General features: G+C 44.2%; 2 protein-coding genes across 2 annotated transcripts in view; one reads left to right on the top strand and one right to left on the bottom strand.

The window, feature by feature from the left end:
- Window positions 1-13885, top strand: part of LOC112117184 (acyloxyacyl hydrolase) — a 111023-nt gene extending 97138 nt beyond the window's left edge. Inside the window, exons 20-21 of the mRNA XM_026663461.1 lie at window positions 3180-3256; window positions 13523-13885. Coding sequence (XP_026519246.1) covers window positions 3180-3256; window positions 13523-13651 — 206 coding nt within the window. The 3' untranslated portion in view covers window positions 13652-13885. The remainder of the gene's footprint in view (window positions 1-3179; window positions 3257-13522) is intronic.
- Window positions 13886-19586: 5701 nt separating this feature from the next.
- LOC113409487 (anillin-like) overlaps window positions 19587-20220 on the bottom strand; it is a 37761-nt gene continuing 37127 nt past the window's right edge. The window contains exon 25 of the mRNA XM_026663462.1: window positions 19587-20199. Within this exon, the coding sequence (XP_026519247.1) occupies window positions 20076-20199 (124 nt within the window). The 3' untranslated portion in view covers window positions 19587-20075. The remainder of the gene's footprint in view (window positions 20200-20220) is intronic.

The following is a 20220-nucleotide window of genomic DNA, read 5'->3' as shown; positions in this document are numbered from 1 at the left end:
TGGTTTTTCCATATTTTAATCCCCACAGTGCTACTTAAGTGGGCATGCAAGTTGAGATGTTAACTTTGGCTGAAGAATTTATTAGTTCATCTAATGCGGAGAACCATATAATTTTTTTAAATGTGCATATAAATTGGCTCTAGCTCTTAGAAAGGCAATAGACACCCACAGACCAGATGTCTGCGATCATCGAGCCTTTGGGCATACTCAGACAAGGCCTAGTCTATGACAGTTTTTAAAGTGAAATACATTGGACCAAATTCAGACCTGGTGTAATTGGGTTCAAACTGTCACTATTTCTTGATTAAGAACAGTATTAGGTCTATAAAGTAAAACAAACCACACACACACACAAATCCTAACCTACTAAGTAGTGTGATTGGGCCAAATTCAGGCACAAAACTAGGTGGTTACCAAAATGAGTCCCTGTGTTGTTGATGATAAAACAGTATTCAGGTGTGTTAGTATTGTGACAATGTATGGGCATGTCTACACAACAATCACAGAGTGTGGTTGCAGTGCACGTAGATAGACCCGCGCTAACTTGAATCAAACTAGCGCTGGCCCAGGAGCAGTGAAGCCGTGGCAGAGAGCACTTCCGCACAGGCTACACAACCCTGGATAATGACTCATGTGGCTAGCCTGTGCAGAAGTGCGTGCTGCCACAGCTTCATTGCCCCATTACTCAAGCTAGCTGGATTAAGTCTAGCTCGAGTATGTCTAGATGAGCTACAGTCATACCTGAGGACTGCCGTGTAGTCATACCCTCAGGCCCCTTTCTCAGCCCCGTGCCACCAGTCTGAGCCATGAGGCAAGAACTGGGACTCAGGATCCACTTTTGGGTCAGAAGCCAGAGGTTTTGAAACAATGGGATGCCCCTCTGTGACTGCAGAGCCAGGATACCAGGGAACCTGTGGCTCAGGGGCTGTGCACGGTTGTGAAATAGACAGACAGTGAAGTACAACTTCCAGACAGTATTGTCATTGTGGCTTTTCTAGTAGGGGCAACTATTAGTCAGAAATTGGTCTATAGGCTTATTTAAAGTAGGAGTAGAAAAAAAAGTGAAGTGAAAATTATTAAGGGCTGGATCATCCTGTCCTGTGGAGAGAGGCCAGACAAAATTGCCAGGAAACTCCGTGAGATGACGCTCACTGAGCTTCTCAGCTTCACAGGTCCTGGGAGTTTATGGAGGGAGCCCTGCAGATCTGGACACTCATTAACGGCATTTGTCTGTGATGCCTTTGGGGTGTGTGGCACCAACACTCCCCTGCACCATGCTAGTGCAATTCTATTCGCTCCATGACCTAATGTGCAAGTGCTCCCTGCATCCTCTCTCCCTGCTGTGCAACCTGGCAAGGGCAGGCAGAGTCTGCCAGTTAAACACTAGTGTAGCCTACAAATCTTGTCCCACAACCACTGGTCTGTGTGTGATACAGAGTGTGTGATACAGCCATGTGGCACTGCCGGAGGAGGGGTGTGTGTATAATGGTCCAACGAGTTACAAAGCCTATTGCTGCATCATTGGCTAGAGATGCTAAATGTAGCCATTAAATATATCAGAGCAGGTACTCAACTGGTGTAAATCAGCACAGCTCCATGGAGATTAGTGGCACCGCACTGGTTTACACCAGTTGAGAACCTGTCCAATAGCTTCTGAAGACGTTTGAGAACATGGGATACGTGGCTGAAGCCCAATCTCTCCCCTACCCGCTTTGATGTAAATATAGATTAACTCTCTTCCTTGCCAAGGAAAAGAATGAAACATGTTTCTGCTCAAACACTAACTTGAATCCCAAAATGATATGGTACCTTCAATCCAAAATCCGCACAGTATTACGCTTCCTAGGATTGGTCCATGCTTATGCCTCCTAAAGGCAATTTTAAAAATATCCTTAATGCATTAAAAAAAGATACTCAACGGGCATACAAACCAAAAGGCATCATCCCTTTGCATCCTTGAATTATACCTCGCCTACTCTTTCTTGCCTTTGTGAGGACCTAAAATAATTGTAATTGTGACAGCTCAGTGTTGTCTTACTTTAGATCAAGTGTCCTGGATTAAAGTATATAGAATTGAGGTATATCTGCGTAATACTGTATTGCTGCTGCATCCCAGATCCCTTATGAAAATGCAGTGTGTATCTCATGAGCAAATTTGTTTAAATAATATAATTGCCTAATTTTAAAAGGCCTTTGAGCACCATGATTTTTTTGGGGGGGTGTAATGTACAAGGAAGATCCAGAATGAATGGTGTGTTACAAATAAGCAATATTTTTTAAAAATCTATCTGTTTTGAATCACTTATTCTTTGTCTGTTTAAATCAATATTGTGGGTCTGATTCTACAGATAAATCAGTGTTCGAAAAAATCTGAATTGGGCCCCGGGTGCAACAGCAGTGATTCTAGAGCAGATTGTTTAGCCGAGCAGAAATGCTGTTTTCAAAAGGAGATGGAGGAAGAGAGCATGTTCTCTCATGATGGAATATGTGCATAACAACATTAACAATTCTCAATCCATCATTATAAAATAAATTATTGAATTAGGAGTCGGCTAAGGCCGTTTCCACTGGTCCGATGCATGCTCGCCATTCAACCCTTTTCAAGAAAGGAAGCTTTTTATTCCTTCCATGACTCTGGGGCTTACTGAACAACATCATTTGCCTTGAATGCAATGCTTATATAATTCAGAAAGGTTATTTGTCAGAGTTGAAAAGGGCCACTCGCAAGAAAAGTAACTGAAAATGACGTTCTGTTCCTGAAGACATCAACCCAACTGCCTACTGGTACAATCTCTTTTTCCAAGCAGAAGTGTTTTATTTTTGGCTTTGCTGAAGATGCTACTGAAATGTAAAATGAGGGAGTATTATATCAGTGTTTAATATTTCATAGTGTCACTCACTGCAGCAGCAGTCTTAGTTGAAAGGCAAAGTTAATTGTTTTACAATCATTTGTGTTCAAAGAACTTCCCTGTATAAATACATTGGATAAAAAAATAAAGGCTTAAATACTACCCTACGGAAAGGGGATTGAATGCGCTATTGGCTCTGGCACTATTTCATAAATTAGCATAATCTTTATGCACAGCAGTTGTCTGCTAAAAATACTCTCTCTGATGTGGCATGAAGGGGATGTGATATGTGTGTGTGTGTTTAATCCTTTGTGATTATGTGATTTACAGTTGTTGATGAGTGGCACAAACTAGGAGGAGAAAGCTGGCAGCTGATAGAACCTGCTGATGGATTCCATCCTAGTCAGGTAAAAAAAAATGTGGGAAAAGAGGGGCAAAGTTGTTTAGGTTTTCAAAGACTCATGCTTCAAACTTCCTGGACCCACAAGTTCAAATCTCAGGAGGGGCTGTCAGCCCTTCATCCTTCTAAGATGAGTACATTGCGTTCCCTTGTGTTTGGAGGACAGATTATAAACAGAGGCTGGTTCTGGTTGTGTCCTTGGCCAAAGTTTCCCGGCTTTCCCATGTAGTTCAGAGTGCCATGTGCCTGCATGATGCCCTGTAGCCCCCGAAGAGTTCCATTTCAGTTGTACGGTGTTGTATGCTGTAGTTGGAAACCTTCACTGTAAATTTGCTGCTTTCCTTCACTTGTTCATCTGTATGTTGTTCATTGAGGCCCCGATCCTGCAAAGACTGGGTCTGTGTACACAGCAGCTGGGAGGTGTAGAGCTAGCACACTAAAAATGTGTATGGCACCACAGACAGAGGCTCAAATTAGCCACCTGAGTACAAACCCGCCTGACCGCTGGGTACGTACTCAGGCACCTAGCCTGAGCCAACGCCCATGCTACCATGGCCACTGCTATTTTAGTGCACTGGCTCAAGCACAGCTCATGGGTGTATGTCTACCTGAGCTAGGAATTACACCTCCCAGCTACAGTGAAGTCATACCCTTACACGTGTGCTTCACTACTACATGCTTAAAGTTAAGCACGTGCATGAGTTTTTGCAGGATCAGCCCCTAGTATATTAAGCCACTCAGTTAGGGCCAGTTTGCGCTCCACTGCCACATTGATGCACAATGTGGAGGGGGCACAAGCAGCCTTCCACCTCATTTCGTGTTTGACATCCAGGGAGCTGGCCACATGGAATTGTCTTAATCCATAGCCGCAAAATGCTCCGAGAGAACGTAGTTTGGCATTTTAAAAAAATGATTTATAGCAACTTTCTCTTTGCTGGTTTCTTGGCTTTCAAAAATCCACAAGAAGTAAAATATCAGCAAATATTTCCAGCGTTGCCCCCGAGTAGGGCTAGCTGCCACAGTGCGCAAACGCTTCTAGTGCTGCAGCTGCAACAGGCCATGGCAGATCTCCCAGCAGTCACTGCCTGGCATGAATATTAACTGTTAGCAGCCATCTCCTCTGGTGATCCCGTTCTGTGCAGTGGCCTTAGGGTCCTGCCCTATATGGGGCCAAGTTCTGTGGTCTTTACTTAGTTTATATTTGATCCTTAACTCAGGCCAAATTCCTCTTATCTCTATAGCAGGGGTGGGCAAACTTTTTGGCCTGAGGGCCACATCGGGGTTCCAAAACTGTATGGAGGGCCAGGTAGGGAAGCCTATGCCTCCCCAAACAGCCTGGCCCCTGCCCCCTATCCGCCCCCTCCCACTTCCTGCACCCCTCAGAACCTCTGACCCATCCAACCCCCCTGCTCCTTGTCTCCTGACTGCCCTGACCCCTATCCACACCCCCACCCCCTGACTTCCCCCCGGGATCCCCTGCCCCTTATCGAACCCCCCCCCACTCCCTACCCCCTTACCATGCCGCTCAGAGCACCAGGACCGGCAGCCACGCCGCCTAGCCGGAGCCAGCCACACCACCATGCAGTCCAGAGCACTGGGGAAGGCTGATGGCTCTCGCAGCCATGCTGCCCAGAAGGAGCTCTCAGCCCCGCCGCCTAGAGTGCTGGCGGCATGGCGAGCTGAGGCTGCGGGGGGAGGGAGGACAGCAGGGGAGAATCCGGGGGCTAGGTTCCCCGGCCGGGAGCTCAAGGGCCAGACAGGAGGGTCCCACGGGCTGCAGTTTACCCACCTCTGCTCTATAGGAATTTGCTTCAATAAGGACCAACTGCCAGATTTTTAGGTGCCTATCTCCCATGGCTTTGAATGGGAGTTAGGCACCTACTAGGAGTATTGCCTAGCTACCTTTAAAAATCTGGCCCCAGGTGCAAACTGAGTGGCTCATGCTGGAGTTATTGCCTTAGTGCATTTTATCAGTTGTCACAGGACGGTTCAATTTCCCATGTTTTTAAAGCTTAGCGCATCTCAGAGAGTTTATTGGGCTTCACATTAAAAATGGAATCAGCCTAGCAATCTTTGTGTCATTTAGTTTTGTGCTGAAACTCTCATATAGGTGAGGTGTGCAAGACAGCAGTAAAAACAGTGGCTGCTATTAATCATCACATATTAAAGTTTAGAGATGGATTTACGGGTTTAGAAACATTTGCACTCCTTCTTATATTAGAAACACATGCCCTTGAACCATAGGCAGATCAGCTATTGGAATGTCTGACCTATCCTCCAGACTGGTTGTGGCAGCATATTCAATTTTGGTCACTGCCTGAAGGTTATTTTCCATGGCAGTGTTTCTGGGTCAGATAAAGTTGATTGGACACTATGGCAAAGCCACTGCTAGGAGTATTGCTTTCAAGGGCATTACTGCCTACTGTGATGGCCTTCAGTATGGTGGCCCTGGTTAACCAGAGAATATATGTGAGGTACCCTACAGGGGGTGGGGGATTTGAACACCAGTCCAGCCCTACTTGTAATACAGCACAATATTCTCAAATGTTGCTGATAGCCATGCAGTGAGGGCTGTGAGAGTGTTAAAGTCATATTAGATATCACAGGCCTCATCTATTTTTTATAACCGTAATAGAGAGCTGAGGCAATAGACAAGCATCTCTCTTTCCAAGTTAAAACAAACTCCTGCTAGAAGTGAGTCTCCTTTGCAGCAGACATTCTTGCTTGGCTAACAGTACAAATAGCTAGTCACATAAAAGTACCATCTCAGAGCCTAGTAGTGAAGAAAGCTTGGAATGGGCTCATTTTTCACTGATAAGTGGGCTCAGTTTTCACTGCAGGACTTTTTGAATGAAACATTTGCAAATCTTGGTGACCTATTTGAGGTTAATAGGCCTGTTGTTTTTTAGTTGGCAACAGCATTGAAATAACAAATTACAGTCCAAATCTTTGGATCTGATTGAGCAGTGCAAAGAGCAGAACCTGGGGCTTCAGGGCAGAGCAAAGGTGGTATTACATCACCTTTATGCCTTCTTATCCTGAGGTGTTTGTCTAACCTGCTCTTAAAAACTCCAATGATGGAGATTCCACAACCTCCCTAGGCAACTTATTCCAGTGCTTAACCACCCTGACAGTTAGGAAGTTTTTCCTAATGCTCAACCTAAAACTCCCTTGCTGCAATTTAAACCCATTGCTTCTTGTCCTATCCTCAAAGGTTAAGAAAAACATTTTTTCTTCCTCCTCCTTGTAACAACCTTTTACATACTTGAAAATTGTTATGTCCCCTCTCAGTCTTCTCTTTTCCAGACTAAACAAACCCAATTTTTAAAATCTTCCCTCATAGGTCATGTTTTCTAGACCTTTAATCATTTTTGTTGCTCTTCTCTGGACTCTCTCCAACTTGTCCACATCCTATACTCCAGTTGAGGCCTAATCAGAGCAGAATAGAGCGGAAGAATTACTTCTTGTGTCTTGATTACAACACGCCTGCTAATACATCCCAGAATGATGTTCGCTTTTTTTGCAACAGTGTTACACTATTGACTCATATTTAGCTTGTGGTCCACAGATCCCTTTCCTCAGTACTTCTTCCTAGGCAGTCATTTCCCATTTTGTATGAGTGCAACTGACTGTTCCTTCCTAAGTGGAGTACTTTGCATTTTTCCGTATTGAATTTCATCCTATTTACTTCAGACCATTTCTCCAGTTTGTCCAGATTATTTTGAATTTTAATCCTATCCTCCAAAACACTTGCAACCCCTCCTAGCTTGATATCATCCGTAAACTTTATAAGTGTACTCTCTATGCCATTATCTAAATTACTGATGAAGATATTGAACAGAACCAGACCCAGAACTGATCCCTGCTGGACTCCACTCATTATGCTCTTCCAGCATGACTGTGAACCGATGCGAACTACTCTCTGGGAATGGTTTTCCAACCAGTTTTGCACCCACCTTATAGTAGCTCCATCTAGGTTGCATTTCCCTAGTTTGTTTATAAGAAGGTCATGCTTTACTAAAGTTAAGATATACTATGTCTACCACTTCCCCCCATGCACAAGGCTTGTTATCCTGTCAAAGCTATCAGGTTGGTTTGACACGATTTGTTTTTGACAAATCCATGCTGTTACTTATCACCTTATTATCTTCTAGATGTTTGCAAATTGATTGTTTAATTATTTGCTCCTTTATCTTTCTGGTACAGCAGTTAAGCTGAGTGGTCTGTAATTTCCTGGGTTGTCCTTATTTCCCTTTTTATAGCTGGGCACTATATTTGCCCTTTTCCAGTCTTCTGGAATCTCGCCTGTCTTCCATGACTTCTCAAAGATAATCGCTAATGGCTCAGATATTTCCTCAGTCAGCTCCTTGAGTATTCTAGGATGCACTTAATCAGGCCCTGGTGACTTGAAAACATCTAATTTGTCCAAGTAATTTTTAACTTGTTCTTTCCCTATTTTAGCGTCTTCCGATCCTACCTCATTTTCACTGGCATTCACTACATTAGATGTCCAATCACCCCCACCCTTCTTGGTGAAAACCGAAACAAAGAAATCATTAAGCCCCTCTGCCATTTCCACATTTTCTGTTATTAACCACCCCCCCCCCCGCCACCGAGTAACGGGCTTACCCTGTCCTTGGTCTTCCTCTTGCATCTAATGTATTTGTAGAATGTTTTCTTGTTATCCTTTATGTCTCTGGCTAGTTTGAGATCTTTTTGTCCCTACATACTTGTGTTATTTGTTTATATTCATCCTTTGTAATTTGACCTAGTTTCCACTTTTTGTAGGACTCTGTTTTGATTTTTAGATCACTGAAGATCCCATGGTTAAGGTGCCTATAGCCAAAATTTAAATAATTGAACCCCAACTCAGCTGTGGCCTAATCTTGTAGGTGTCTAAATCCCCTAGGTGCCTACATTTCTGCTGGTGAAGTCCCCTAAATATCGGCCAATGGGCATGAGCAAAGCCTCCTAAGTCATGCTGTTACCGAGCAGCTCACTGCTTAACTCATGCCTAAGCCCCAGTGGCACCGTCTAACTAGACATTCTCCTACCTCTCATGCCTGCACAGCCCAGTCTGGTAGATGTGCTCAGGGGCCACCCAGTGCAAAGGAAAAAGAGGATATGGATCAGAAATGAGGCTCACAATACTGTATGTCCTTATAATCATCATCTTTTAAACACGCCTGGCTCTCTCCCCTTCAGCACTGTTGTAGCTCATGTGTCTTCTTAGACGATAAGTGCTTTGGAGCCAGAATCCTGTCTTTGTACAGCACCTAGCACAAATCAGCTGTTTAGGCAAAAGTGGGACTACTGAGCCCTCCAAACCCACCAGCCTAGGCTGCCCCTCACACTGTGGTACTAATATCAAGCTACAAGCCTCTGACAGTCACTGCATGTACACAGCCATCCACAGGCAGGGACACATTGAGCTACATGAATGATCTCCCAGCCATTCATGAGCCATAAATAGAGAGGCTTCAACCAGTGCCCCCCCCCCCACCTCGCACCTCAGAACCGTAATGTCTTGCACTGCTCAAGGACCCCTTGGACAGTGCAAACTCATTAATATGTTCATCACTTCTTCATAGGAAAGTGGACATGCACCAGCCTTTGTAATTTGAGCTGAGATTCCCCTAGCACTTCAACCAAAAACAAACACATTTTAGGCAAAACAGATTTATTAACTACAGAAAGATGGACTTTAAGTGATTATAAGTAACAGGTATAGAGATCAGAGTTGGTTGCCTAGGAAATAAAAATAAATTGTAACTTAGACGAAGCAAGATTTGAACCAAACTGTCTCTCATCCTAACAGATGGTACAAGCAAGTTACAGTTCCTCAATACATCCTTCCAGCCTGGGACCAATTTCCCTAAGACAGTCTTTGTCTTCCAGACAATCTTCCAGTGTTGAGATGGGGGTGTGGAGGAGAGAAAGAGAGGCCATGTGATGATGTCACTGCCACTCTTCTTCCAGGAGCTAGAAAGATCCCTGCTGTGACGTGGGTTAGTCCGCCCACCCCCATGGAGTATGTGCCTTCGCTGATGGGCCATTAACAAAGTCTGGGCCCTCCTTGGTTACAGCTGAAAGGCTGGTTGTTGGCATTTCCCAACATATTTCAGTAGCACTTATAGCAGTACTTCCTAACTTCACATACAATGATAGTACATACAATCCAACAGGATATTAAGGTTTAACAGATCAAGACTTTTAAAAGGATACCTCACAAGACATGCATTGTACCAAACATATCATAATCAGATCATAGTGGTGAATAGGGGGGTTCCAGGATGCTACTTTGAGGTACAGAGTGTAACACCCTGAAAGGGCCTAAGTGCCACTTTCAGCCAAGTGTGGAAATGCACACCCTAATTCAAGTGCCCAAGTTTTTCATTTGGGAATCCACCTATTATGTAAAGTCTCTATAAGAGTGATTTATTTTCTTAAGTTGCTAATATATTTTCCAAATGTTTAAGTGGGAGCTATAGAGGGTGAGATTGTGAGAAGCACTCAGCTGTGGCCTAGCTCTGCTCCTAGTGCAGTGGACATAGAGTCAGGCAAAGGTTAAGTGGTTTTGAAAATCCCACCCTTAATGTTGTCTTGTGAGTCATTCCTTCAGGGAAGTTACATTGGATTGTATTTATACAGTAATTTTTTTTTAGGGAGAACGGTTTTGTTTTTTTAAACAGACAGTAAATACAATTATTTTCCTTTAAGCTCCTAGAATCCTGTTTTACTACAAAAATCCCACTACAAGTTATTGCACGGCCTACATAGCTTTAAGGGCAATGCTTGTTTTAAAAGCAGCTGATTACTTTGTACATATGACACGACCATGCATTTCAACAGGCTTCTATAAAAACAGAACTGTTATTTGGTACATGAACCTACAAAAAAAAAAAAAAAAAATTCTAAGCCCTGAGTCACAATCAGAACCTGTATGAGATGCTCTAGAGGATTCCTAATGATTATGTACAGGCAGGAAAATACAGCTTTAGGGTGATTAGAGTCTCCCTTAAGTCATGACAAAATGCATTTGTACTAGAAAGACAAAGCTGAAATGACATGGGGACAAGTTATGTAATTAAAATTAAAGGGAAATGTACCCTGCCCCAGCTCAGAGCAGCTCGACAAAAGAATTAAATAAGCATGCAGGGCCAGATCCCCACTGGTGTAAATTGGCATAGCCCCCATTGAAATCAGATACTCTGTTTTTTAGAAAAGTACACTAATGGTCTGCAAAAGGTTAGTAGCAGGTCACTGCAGTTGTAGGTTCCTGGCTGACATCTGACCCTGCTGGGTCTCTGCTCATCTGGCAGGTACATGGTAGCACATGCAAAATGCAGTTGGTGATCTTTTTACCCATTTAGGTACAGACAAATGTCTACAAACCCCTGTAGAACTGGTAATGTTGTTCGCTTTGCAGAAAGCCAAGAATGACCCAGTGCTGGAGATTCTCAGCCCCAAAGTGGCCTTTTTGGTCCGAGTTGAAGCTCATTGCTACCACGATGTCAGATCAGTTGAGTGCCACTCACCAGACTGCGGAGAGGAGACTCAGACACCCGATCCCACAAAGTCCAGTCACTGCCCTGAGTTCCCTAGGCACATGCGTGAGGTGTAGATCTTCTATCTGACATACCCTGCTGGGAGCTTAGACCACAAGGCCCACTGCCCAATCTCTGGCACCAGTGTACAGCCCTCAGACTACTACCCACCTTGACAGCTGAAACACAACCTCACCCAAAACTCTACCTGAAGCTGTGAACCTTCTGGTTTTACCTGCTCCAGGGGCATGGAATAAGGTAGAATCCTGTGCAAAGTCCCTATGTGGCACGTTTAACACAATGGTTCTCAAACTTCTGTACTGGTGACCCCTTTCACAGAACAAGCCTCTGAGTGTGACCCCCCCCTTAAATATATAAAAAAGTGTTTTTAATTTATATCAATATAAATGCTGAAGGCAAAGTGGGGCTTGGGGTGGAGGCTGACAGCTCGCAACCCTCCTGTAATAACCTCAACCCCCAGTTTTAGACCCCCGGCTTTAATACACTATTGCTCTCTCTTTACTAGCACAGGACACCAACAGATTCACACAAAAATAACCTACCCTCATTGCCCTGTCTCAGTTTCCTCACCACCCCAAACCATTCAGGAGTCAGGGGAGCCATCATTTGTGTTCTGAACAACTGAGCTTTCTTTTCTCAGCTTGTCTCCTTTGACCTCATCTGCTCCATCTCCTTCTCCTCTCCTGCCCAAACTTCCCATGGCTCTTTCAATCTCTTGGGTAGGTGACTTAAGGAGCAGCCTTGACAGGTGATCACAAACCACTAGCGGGTACCAAGTGTCCTTTCCCCTGATAAATCAGTGTCCACAGTGAGAGCCAACCTGGTGCCCAGGATGGTGGATGTAGAACAGAGGACCAGCCTGGGTTAATGACCCTCTCGTGGCAGCCCTTGTACCTCTCAGAATTTCAGTCCACCGCAGAGGTAAAGAGGCAACAGCGAAGGCAACTAGCCTTTGCAGTTAAAATGAAGTTTGCAGCTTGGTAAAAACATGTACACAGAGTTCAGTTTCACACAGAATTCATAAATTGTACAGATTGCCCCAATCATCGGGTAAAGCAACAGAGAGACACTCATGCTAGCCTCCGTTCACCTGTTCTGTGAAGAAATGGACGTCAGTCTTCTGGGCCATCATTAAAAGTACCTTTCACACGTACTGAATTTTTTAAAAAATCTTTTGGAGATTTTTGTTTTAAAGAGTTGGGATTTTTGAGCCTATTCTGAAACATCTGTGTTGGACAAGCAATTTGGTCCCATCATCTCACCATCATCTTTAATGCAATGGCTTTGTTAGTCCTATTTTAGTCTTGTAATTATAATCAATGCAACAGTGAGTCTTCTGAGATGAAAGTAAAACCACCGTATAATCACAATGAAGAGGTAGAATTGTAACTCAGAAATAACAGTTAAAAAAAAAAAGCATTAACTGCATCTGAAAGAACTTTCGTTACAGAAGAGTCAGACTGAGATAGAGCTGCCTCTTTTTTTTTTGAAGTAGTGTTTTTTGTTTTTGTTTATACTGTTTATCAATCACCCTCTTACCCTTCTACAGTGTTAAAGAAGGCACTGTGGGAAGACAGTAGCTGGGCTAATGACAGGACTAATTAAGACATATGTAACCAATCAATGCTGTCTTCATGACTGGCAATCAACCAGCACCACTTGTGAACTAGCACTTGCAGGCTTGATTTCAACCTAGAACTAATGGGTCTCATTTTCAGAGGGCCTGAGCACCTGCACTTCCCATTGACTTCAATGGGAGCAAGAGGGATTTGCAAAAGCACCTGACAGATTCAGGCACACAAAGTTCTTTGACTTTCAAACAGATTTTTGCTTTAAATCCTATAGGTGCTTTTGAAAAGCTCCTCTGAGAGTGTTCACTACCTCTGAAAAACCAGGCCCAGTTTGTTTGTTTGCTTGCTTGAAATAGCAGCTCATTTTGAAGGCAGCAGCCCTATGACACTGTAGACTGCAATAGAATATGCTGCCTTGAATGCAGCGGAGTGGACTACATGACCGAGTGAGGTCCCTTCCAGTCCTACACTTCTGTGAGTCTCTGCTTGAGACTTGCAGCCAATTTATCCATTTTTTCATACCTCATAATAATCTGAAAGCACATCTGAAAATGAATTTTAAGTAGCTGCTGCATAGAGCTGTCTACATGTACAAGCAGCCTAGATTACTTTCCTTCCCTGATGAGCGGCCTGAACAAAACAGTTTCATTCAAGTGGTTGTTTAATCTAAGCTTAGAAAAACCTGCAAAAAGAAAGGCTACCAGCTAAACATGCTGCCAGCTTGCTTCCAATTACAAAGACCAATCACTTTCCTCAGGTCAATTGCATCTTAGATCTCATACCAGGAACACCACTTCCATCCAGCTCCTTGCTCTGCCTAGGAGTTGGACTGAATGACCCTGCCCCAGCAGTACCATCTCTTCTGTTCTACTCCAGGTTTGCTTTACTTCCTCACAAAAAGAAAAATATTGCACCTGCTCACTGTCTAAGTGGAACTGACCCGCAGGTGTAAGGAAAGCAGGACTCTGCCCACCAAAGTGAATGCTCTTGGGGGCAGGGACTGTCTTTTTGTTCTGTGTTTGTACAGCACCTTGCACAATGAAGTACTGCTCCATGCTGAGTGCTCCTAGGCACTACGGTAATACAAATAAAAACCAATAAGAAACTGACCGTCTTTGTGTAAACTGTTTGCAGATTACTTCAGCCCTGGGGGCACGCATTATCTGGCAGAAGGCACTAAGCGAATGGCCCCATGTGCTTGGAAAGGAGAATCCCTTCAATAAACAGATTGAAGATGTTTTCAAAGATCAAGGGGGACACTGAGTTCAACATTGCCTGAGCCATGCAGCACTGTTTATTCTTACTAGTGTCTTCCAGGCTGCAGTGAAAAGAAACAAAGCCAGCCTCTTTTGGCCAGTGCAGCAGTATAAAGAGCCAGTACCTGTATAGATGATGTAAAAGCCTTCTTTCCAAAAAGTGTTGTATCTCATCTGCAAAGCCACATACGTGAGTAACCTAGGCGTTAGCTTTGGTTATGTATAGAGTCGTGAAAATGAATCAATGGATGTTTGCCGACAGGACTATTTAAACACCTCAATTTGCAAATCCACAACAGGGCTTTCTCTGCCACTAGTAAATTGAAGAAGCCTACTTCAGATTTCTTCGGTGATCGCCCTGGGGATGACTTCAAATGGTTAATCCAATCAAACAAAAACTCAGTGATGTTGCCATAAATTGTATGTAATGGTTAGTGTGGCTGTGTCAATCTACGGTATTATTAAAACTGCTATTTGCTTATTAAAAATGTGCCAGGGATGACTATGAAACAGAATTTTGATTTGCCTGGCAGCACTAAGGCAATCTGATTGGGCAGAGGTGTTTCCCCTGCCCCCATTGAGAGTAAGTAGGGTCCATCATGACAACCCTTTATGCATTTGGGGAAAAAAATACTACTTTTTAAGAGTTTAAGTATATTATTTACATTATTTGTGAGTTGTCATTGACTGCCAATGACAACTCACAAATAGTGTAATATACTCACAAAAATACTGGGGCCAGCCTGCAGCCTTTACTCACATGAGGAAGCTTATGAAGCTAAGAAGGGGTCAACACAGGTTAGGACTCTATATATAAAAGTGTTGGAGGGTTGGATCCATTGGGAGCAGTGACATCACTGCTACATTTACCTGCTTGCCATCACCTGGCTTTTAAAACAAAAACAGTTACAAAGTTAGACTTCGGATAAAACAGCCCTAATGAAGAAGAGTTCATGCCCCTGATTCCATTCTTTATGCTAATCTACACATGAGCAGTGCTAGCCAGTAGGAAAAATCTGTTTAACTAAATGATATGGACTTAGTTATGCTTGTTTAAGCATTAAAGAATACAGCCTGTGTTCAGATTGTAAACTCTCTGGGGCAGGGACTGTCTTTGTTCGGTGCTTAGCACAATGGGGTCCTAGTCCATAACGGAGGCTCCCAGATGCTACCGCAATACAAATAGTAGGCAATATGGCCTAAGCCTGCAAGCTTCTGAGTGCACTTAACTCATATTGAAGTCAGTGTGAGGTGAGGCTGCTCAGTACTGCAGGTAAGCTGGGGGTTGAGTTGTAACTACTGTGCCTGCTGCTATTAACTGAGCTGTCAAGCTGGCAGGGCACAAAGCCCAAATTGGCTGTGGGTTCTATACTTAGATTTCACCAAACCAAGTATCTAGTGTAAACTCCTCAGACACTAAACAGCCTAATGCAGGAGTCACAGACAGGCCCTTATCTAGCTTATCACCTAGGCAAGCCTGTCTTTATGCTGGATGGTCCCTTACACCAAAAATCACAGTATTACTCCTAGTCCCAAAGGACCAGTCACTTACCCCAGGTCAATTGCATCTTAAAACACTTGTAGCCACTCCTTGAATAAACTAGCTAAAGAGTTATTAACTAGGAGAAGGAAATAGTTATTTACAAGGTTAAACATTCACCAGTGATTCGCAACCTATGTAACAGTGTGGGCTGCAGGTTGAGACCTGCACCAGATGCTCTCTGGTCCGCCCAGCCCTGCACTGCCAGCGTGCCCCTTTCTCTCAGGGGCAGGCCTGCACCACACCAACCTCCAGCACAACACCCCCACCCCGATTCCCTATGCCCAGTGCCCCCGCCCAGAGACGGCTCTACAGACCCTCCCACCACCACAACTGCACAGCACCCTGCACACCACCCAGCCCCCACGGCCCAGAGCCCCAACACAGTGCCCCCACCAACCCCACTCTCCCGCACCCCACTGGGAGGTGACTGTCTGCTGGGGATCACACTGGCCCCTCAGGAGAGACGCGATCAGCCAGGTTGGCGCAGGAGCAGGGCTTGCCCAGGCCAGGCTCCCTCAGGACCCACTTACCCAGCAGGGTCCCCTACCTTGAACTGCTGGGCTAGTCCCCTGCCACAGGGGGCTGCTTCGCCTTCGCTGCTGGCAGGAAAGCTCCAGCAGGACTGCATGCATTGGTGGATTAGCTGACGGGGCCCATGCCCAGGAAAAACGAGTGCCCTAACCCACTCCCCGGCAGCAGTGCCAGGGGAAGGCCAGCGCCCAAACTGTGGCTACGGCCCCGGGACTGGAGGAGCTGTCTCACTCCCGCTGCAGCCCCGGGGCCATGGCGGGGGTTGGGGGGTGGAAACAGAGCTTCTCCGGTCTCAGGGCCACAGGGGGGGTTGAGGGAGAAAAGTGAAGGATGAGAGGGGCAGAACCGTGAGTGGAACAGGGGCAGGGGCCACAGGAGAAGGGGCAGAGTGGGTGGGGCCATGGACAGGGCTGTAGGCAGAAGGGGTGGGGAGCCCCCTCTTCCCCCACTTGCTCTGATCCAGGGACCCACAAAACTTTAATCCGCCTCTGACTGCGTGGTGCTGTCACCCTCCCGCCCACCAGACCAGAGTGGGAAACTTTGAATTTTTTTTGAGCACACAGCTGGGCCCCCAACAATGTGCTAATTGGGCCACATGCGGCCCACAGGTCGAGTACCACTGACAAACACAAATGCGTTAGTTTTAGGTTTCTAAAGGTAATAGAAGCTTCTCTAATAAGCAGTCGTGGGTGTAATAGGCTGGAGGAGGCTAAGCCTCCCCACCAGGATGCAGCACACCTCCCTTTGGCCCCACCCACACTCCATTCCCCAAAGCCCTGCTCCCACATCCCGCTCTTCACCCATGGCCCCACCCACGCTGCACCTCTTCCTGCCCCTTCTACGTCTTCCCCTCCCTCCCCTCACACCTTTTTACTCCTTGAAAGATAGGGCGGGGGGGGGGGAAGGGGAGAGAGACGGGACTGTAGGGGGATGGGGGCAGAGAGGAAGGGGCAGGGCAGCCACTCAGGGATGGTGTAAAGAGGTACAGGTGGCAGGCAGGGCACCTTGGGGGAGGATAAGAAGGGGCATGAGCAGTGGGCAGGCCTCAGGGGACGGTGGGGCGAGCAGGAATGGGGCCTGGGGCAGAGTGGGGGTGGAGCATGGGTGGGACAGGGAGTAGGGCCATGGTCCAGGCACTCATGGGTTCCCCCCCCACACTTCTAGGGAGACTCCAGCCCAGCCTCCCCAAGTGTGGGAGTCACATGCCACCCGTGTAAGCTATATAAAAGTCCCTTAAATCTAAGGGACTGCGGGCAGGGGACTGGACTCGATGACCTCTCGAGGTCCCTTCCAGTCCTAGAATCTATGAATATGAATATAATCCAGGCTAAACACAGGAGCTCTCTTTCTTATGCCTAGAAAACCTGGCCCTCAAGCAACAGCCAGCTACAGTTCCTTGGTGTTAGGGCTTTTTATTCTTCCCATACCACCTGCTTTGAGTTGCAAACTTAGCTGGTGGGAAGAAAGCAATCAAAACTACCTTTCTCCTCTGATGTTCGAGAATAGTTTGTCTGGAGTCAAGGTGCATTTCCTGTGGGACATGACCTAACACCTTCTGTTGGAAGCCAGCATTTCACTCTAATAATCTCTTTCCTGTCTGGTGATTTACACAGAAGCTTATAATGCAAACACTTAAATAGACTAATACCATTAAAAAAATTAAAATACAAGTTCCCATTTAAACCACTTTTTTCCTCAGTCCTCGTCACACCCACCGAGGTGCTACAGTCAGCAGCCCATATTCAAAGTACGTTGGAACAGATTTAGTTAAAACACAAGCAAAACTGCATGTTACAATTTACACACACACACACACACACACACACACACACACACACACACACAAAGTACACATGAGAATAAGTGTTTTATCACCCAGGTTTATTGACTAATACCCTGAGTGAGTTAGGCAGGACATCCAAACTCTGAGAAGACATTTCTCACATCAGCCTGTCATGGGATCTGAGCGCACCATGTATTTACAGACTAAAATTTAGAAATGCACCATTCTTTTATCCTTCCACCTATAAAGCTAAGCTCCCTTTGTACAATAAGACCTACTCAATAGATCTGTTTTCCAAAGTTTTAAAAACACTTCCATACACATGAAATTTTGGATCCAATCTCTTGCTGTTTTGCTACTAGAAGGATGGGAGTCCCTGGCTTTCTGTTGGGATAAAGAACCTATTTCTAGCTTTGGAGTTGCAAGATATCAAATATACCCATCACTGTGCAGGATGGCAACAGAAGCTTTTTAAGCTGCTCGAGTTTGGACTGCTTGCAGTTCAAAAAGAGATTGATCGTGAACAGCATGAAAATGAAGTTGTCAGAAGCTCAAAATAGAGTCCAAAGTTTTCATTTCAATAAAATTTAAATTTATATTCACATACACAGGCCTGATAAAAAAGCAGGGAGGGCAGTTTTCTGTAACTCACATCAAATTCTGAAGTACCTACATTTCATATGTCATCAGCTCCATTACCCTCAACTTGAGAGGTCTCCTTTGATGCTGCTTTGAGCATTGCTTATGTTTTGAGTGTGTCCATCACTGGTGGCCAAGAGACTTTCTTTGCAATTTTTCTGGAAGCTGTTCACTTGTGAAAGAAGATAGTCTCCAAGTTTATGCACCTAAAGTCCTCTATCCAGATAGAGCATAGACAGTGGAAGTACAAGCTTCATGCTGCCCTGTCAACATGCTTCAGTCCTGACCAGGTTGGACCACCACTAGTCTCCATACCCAACACTTGGTGGCTGATGAAGTTGCCAAGAGGGTAGAGGTCTGTAGCATGATTACTTGACCACTGAACTGGAGTGAATATATCAAACAGACCAGACAATAGTATGGTGTGGGCCAGACATCAACAATGCAGCTGGTTTTCTAATACGAGTCAGTCTTCACCACCACTGAGCACAACCCAGTCCACCATCTGTATATGGACTAGAAGTCCTGAAATGTTATGCACTTCCTTCACAGCCACTCTTCTCCCCCTCCAATCCAAAGTTTACTTCTATGACTGCAGACAACCCATTTCTGAGAAGCTTACCTCAGTGTTTTTATTCTTTACATAAAGGGAATAAAATAAATCTTAATACATCAATCTGAAATATTTAAAGACAACAAAAAAAAGCTAGATTCAAGAGCGATAGTACAAAATGACAGGATGAAAAAGGTATGGGTGACAGAATTTAGTGTTTCAAGGGTGAAAATTTAACAGTTTATAGCAATTTAAAATACATTACTGCACTCGCAGTGGTGCTATAGTACTTTACACTAAGCCCGGTGGAAAGCTTGTGAACATTGCATATTTGGACTTTAACTGAGTAGTTCTGCCATTTTACTGATGGCCTGAAGTACAGAGAGTTTTACCTGCACTTACAGCCAACTCTATGGTATTACTTATGGCCAGAAAAGTATTAGTTGGTATATAGCAGCTTTGTTGAGTTTTATTAAAAAAAAAAAAAAAAAAAATTTAACAATATATTTTCCTGGTGTTCAAATGCGGAATAGTGAGAATTATAGTCTGTACAAATCATGAGATTCAGAAACCACAATTAGGGCAGTTTGAAACTAAATTTATAAAACCCTAGTAAAATATTCAAGACATTTTATTTCTATGAAAATGTGCAACATACCGCATACATAATTCAACTCCTGTAAACCACATAGCGTGTGCCATGCACTTGTCCATAAGAAATGGCAGACAAGATTAAGAATGTAAGAAACAGTTATGGATGTATCTGTACATTTTTTGTTCTGACCACAAGTAGTTTCCACAAGTGAAAGTTTATACTGCGCGCTGTAAAGTGCACAAAACTGGCAACTTTTCTGCCTAAGGAAGGATTACTAACAACCTCAAGGCATTGAAGTTCCTTCCTGCTTCAGCACCCTACCTAGTAAACTGTGTGTACTCTGATGAGTAGCTGTTCCCTTAAGGAAAATACAGTTAACTAGTACACTTGTGTTTTACAAGAAATTTCTGATTTCTTGTGATAAACCTAAGTCCTGATTTAGCTGTTTCAAAATAAACTGATATTTTAAGAGAACATACTAAGCTGTATAGATTTCCAAAAAGTGGAAGTTTATATTAATATTTAGCACATTCAAAGAACTTAATTGCTTCCTATCACACGCATTAATGCTAGGAAAAAAAGATCAGTTAAAATTCTAATAGAGAAATACAAATACTGCATAATATAGTCCTGTATAATGAATGGCACATACTCTTCCAGATTTAAAGCACAAAGTATAATAAGTAACCCAGAGGACCTTAGACAATCCTATATATAAAAGGATTTATAATGTAGTTTGTGTTTGTTTTCTTGTACATAAAATCTCATGGCAATTTTCCTCATAGTTTCAAGGCTTTCCAATAGGTTTATAGCATGCATCAGGCTGCCACATACGAAGGTCAACAAGAACTTGGTTGAGTTTTTGCATCCAAAGGTTACGCTCTTCTTTAGTATCAGCAGATAACCAGTTCCTATAAAAAAAAAAAAAAAAA

This window comes from Terrapene carolina, unplaced genomic scaffold (assembly GCF_002925995.2).
Source record: "Terrapene carolina triunguis isolate 2854851 unplaced genomic scaffold, T_m_triunguis-2.0 Scaffold33715, whole genome shotgun sequence".
Taxonomy (NCBI): domain Eukaryota; kingdom Metazoa; phylum Chordata; order Testudines; family Emydidae; genus Terrapene; species Terrapene triunguis.
This window is presented reverse-complemented; position numbering and strand designations above follow the sequence as displayed.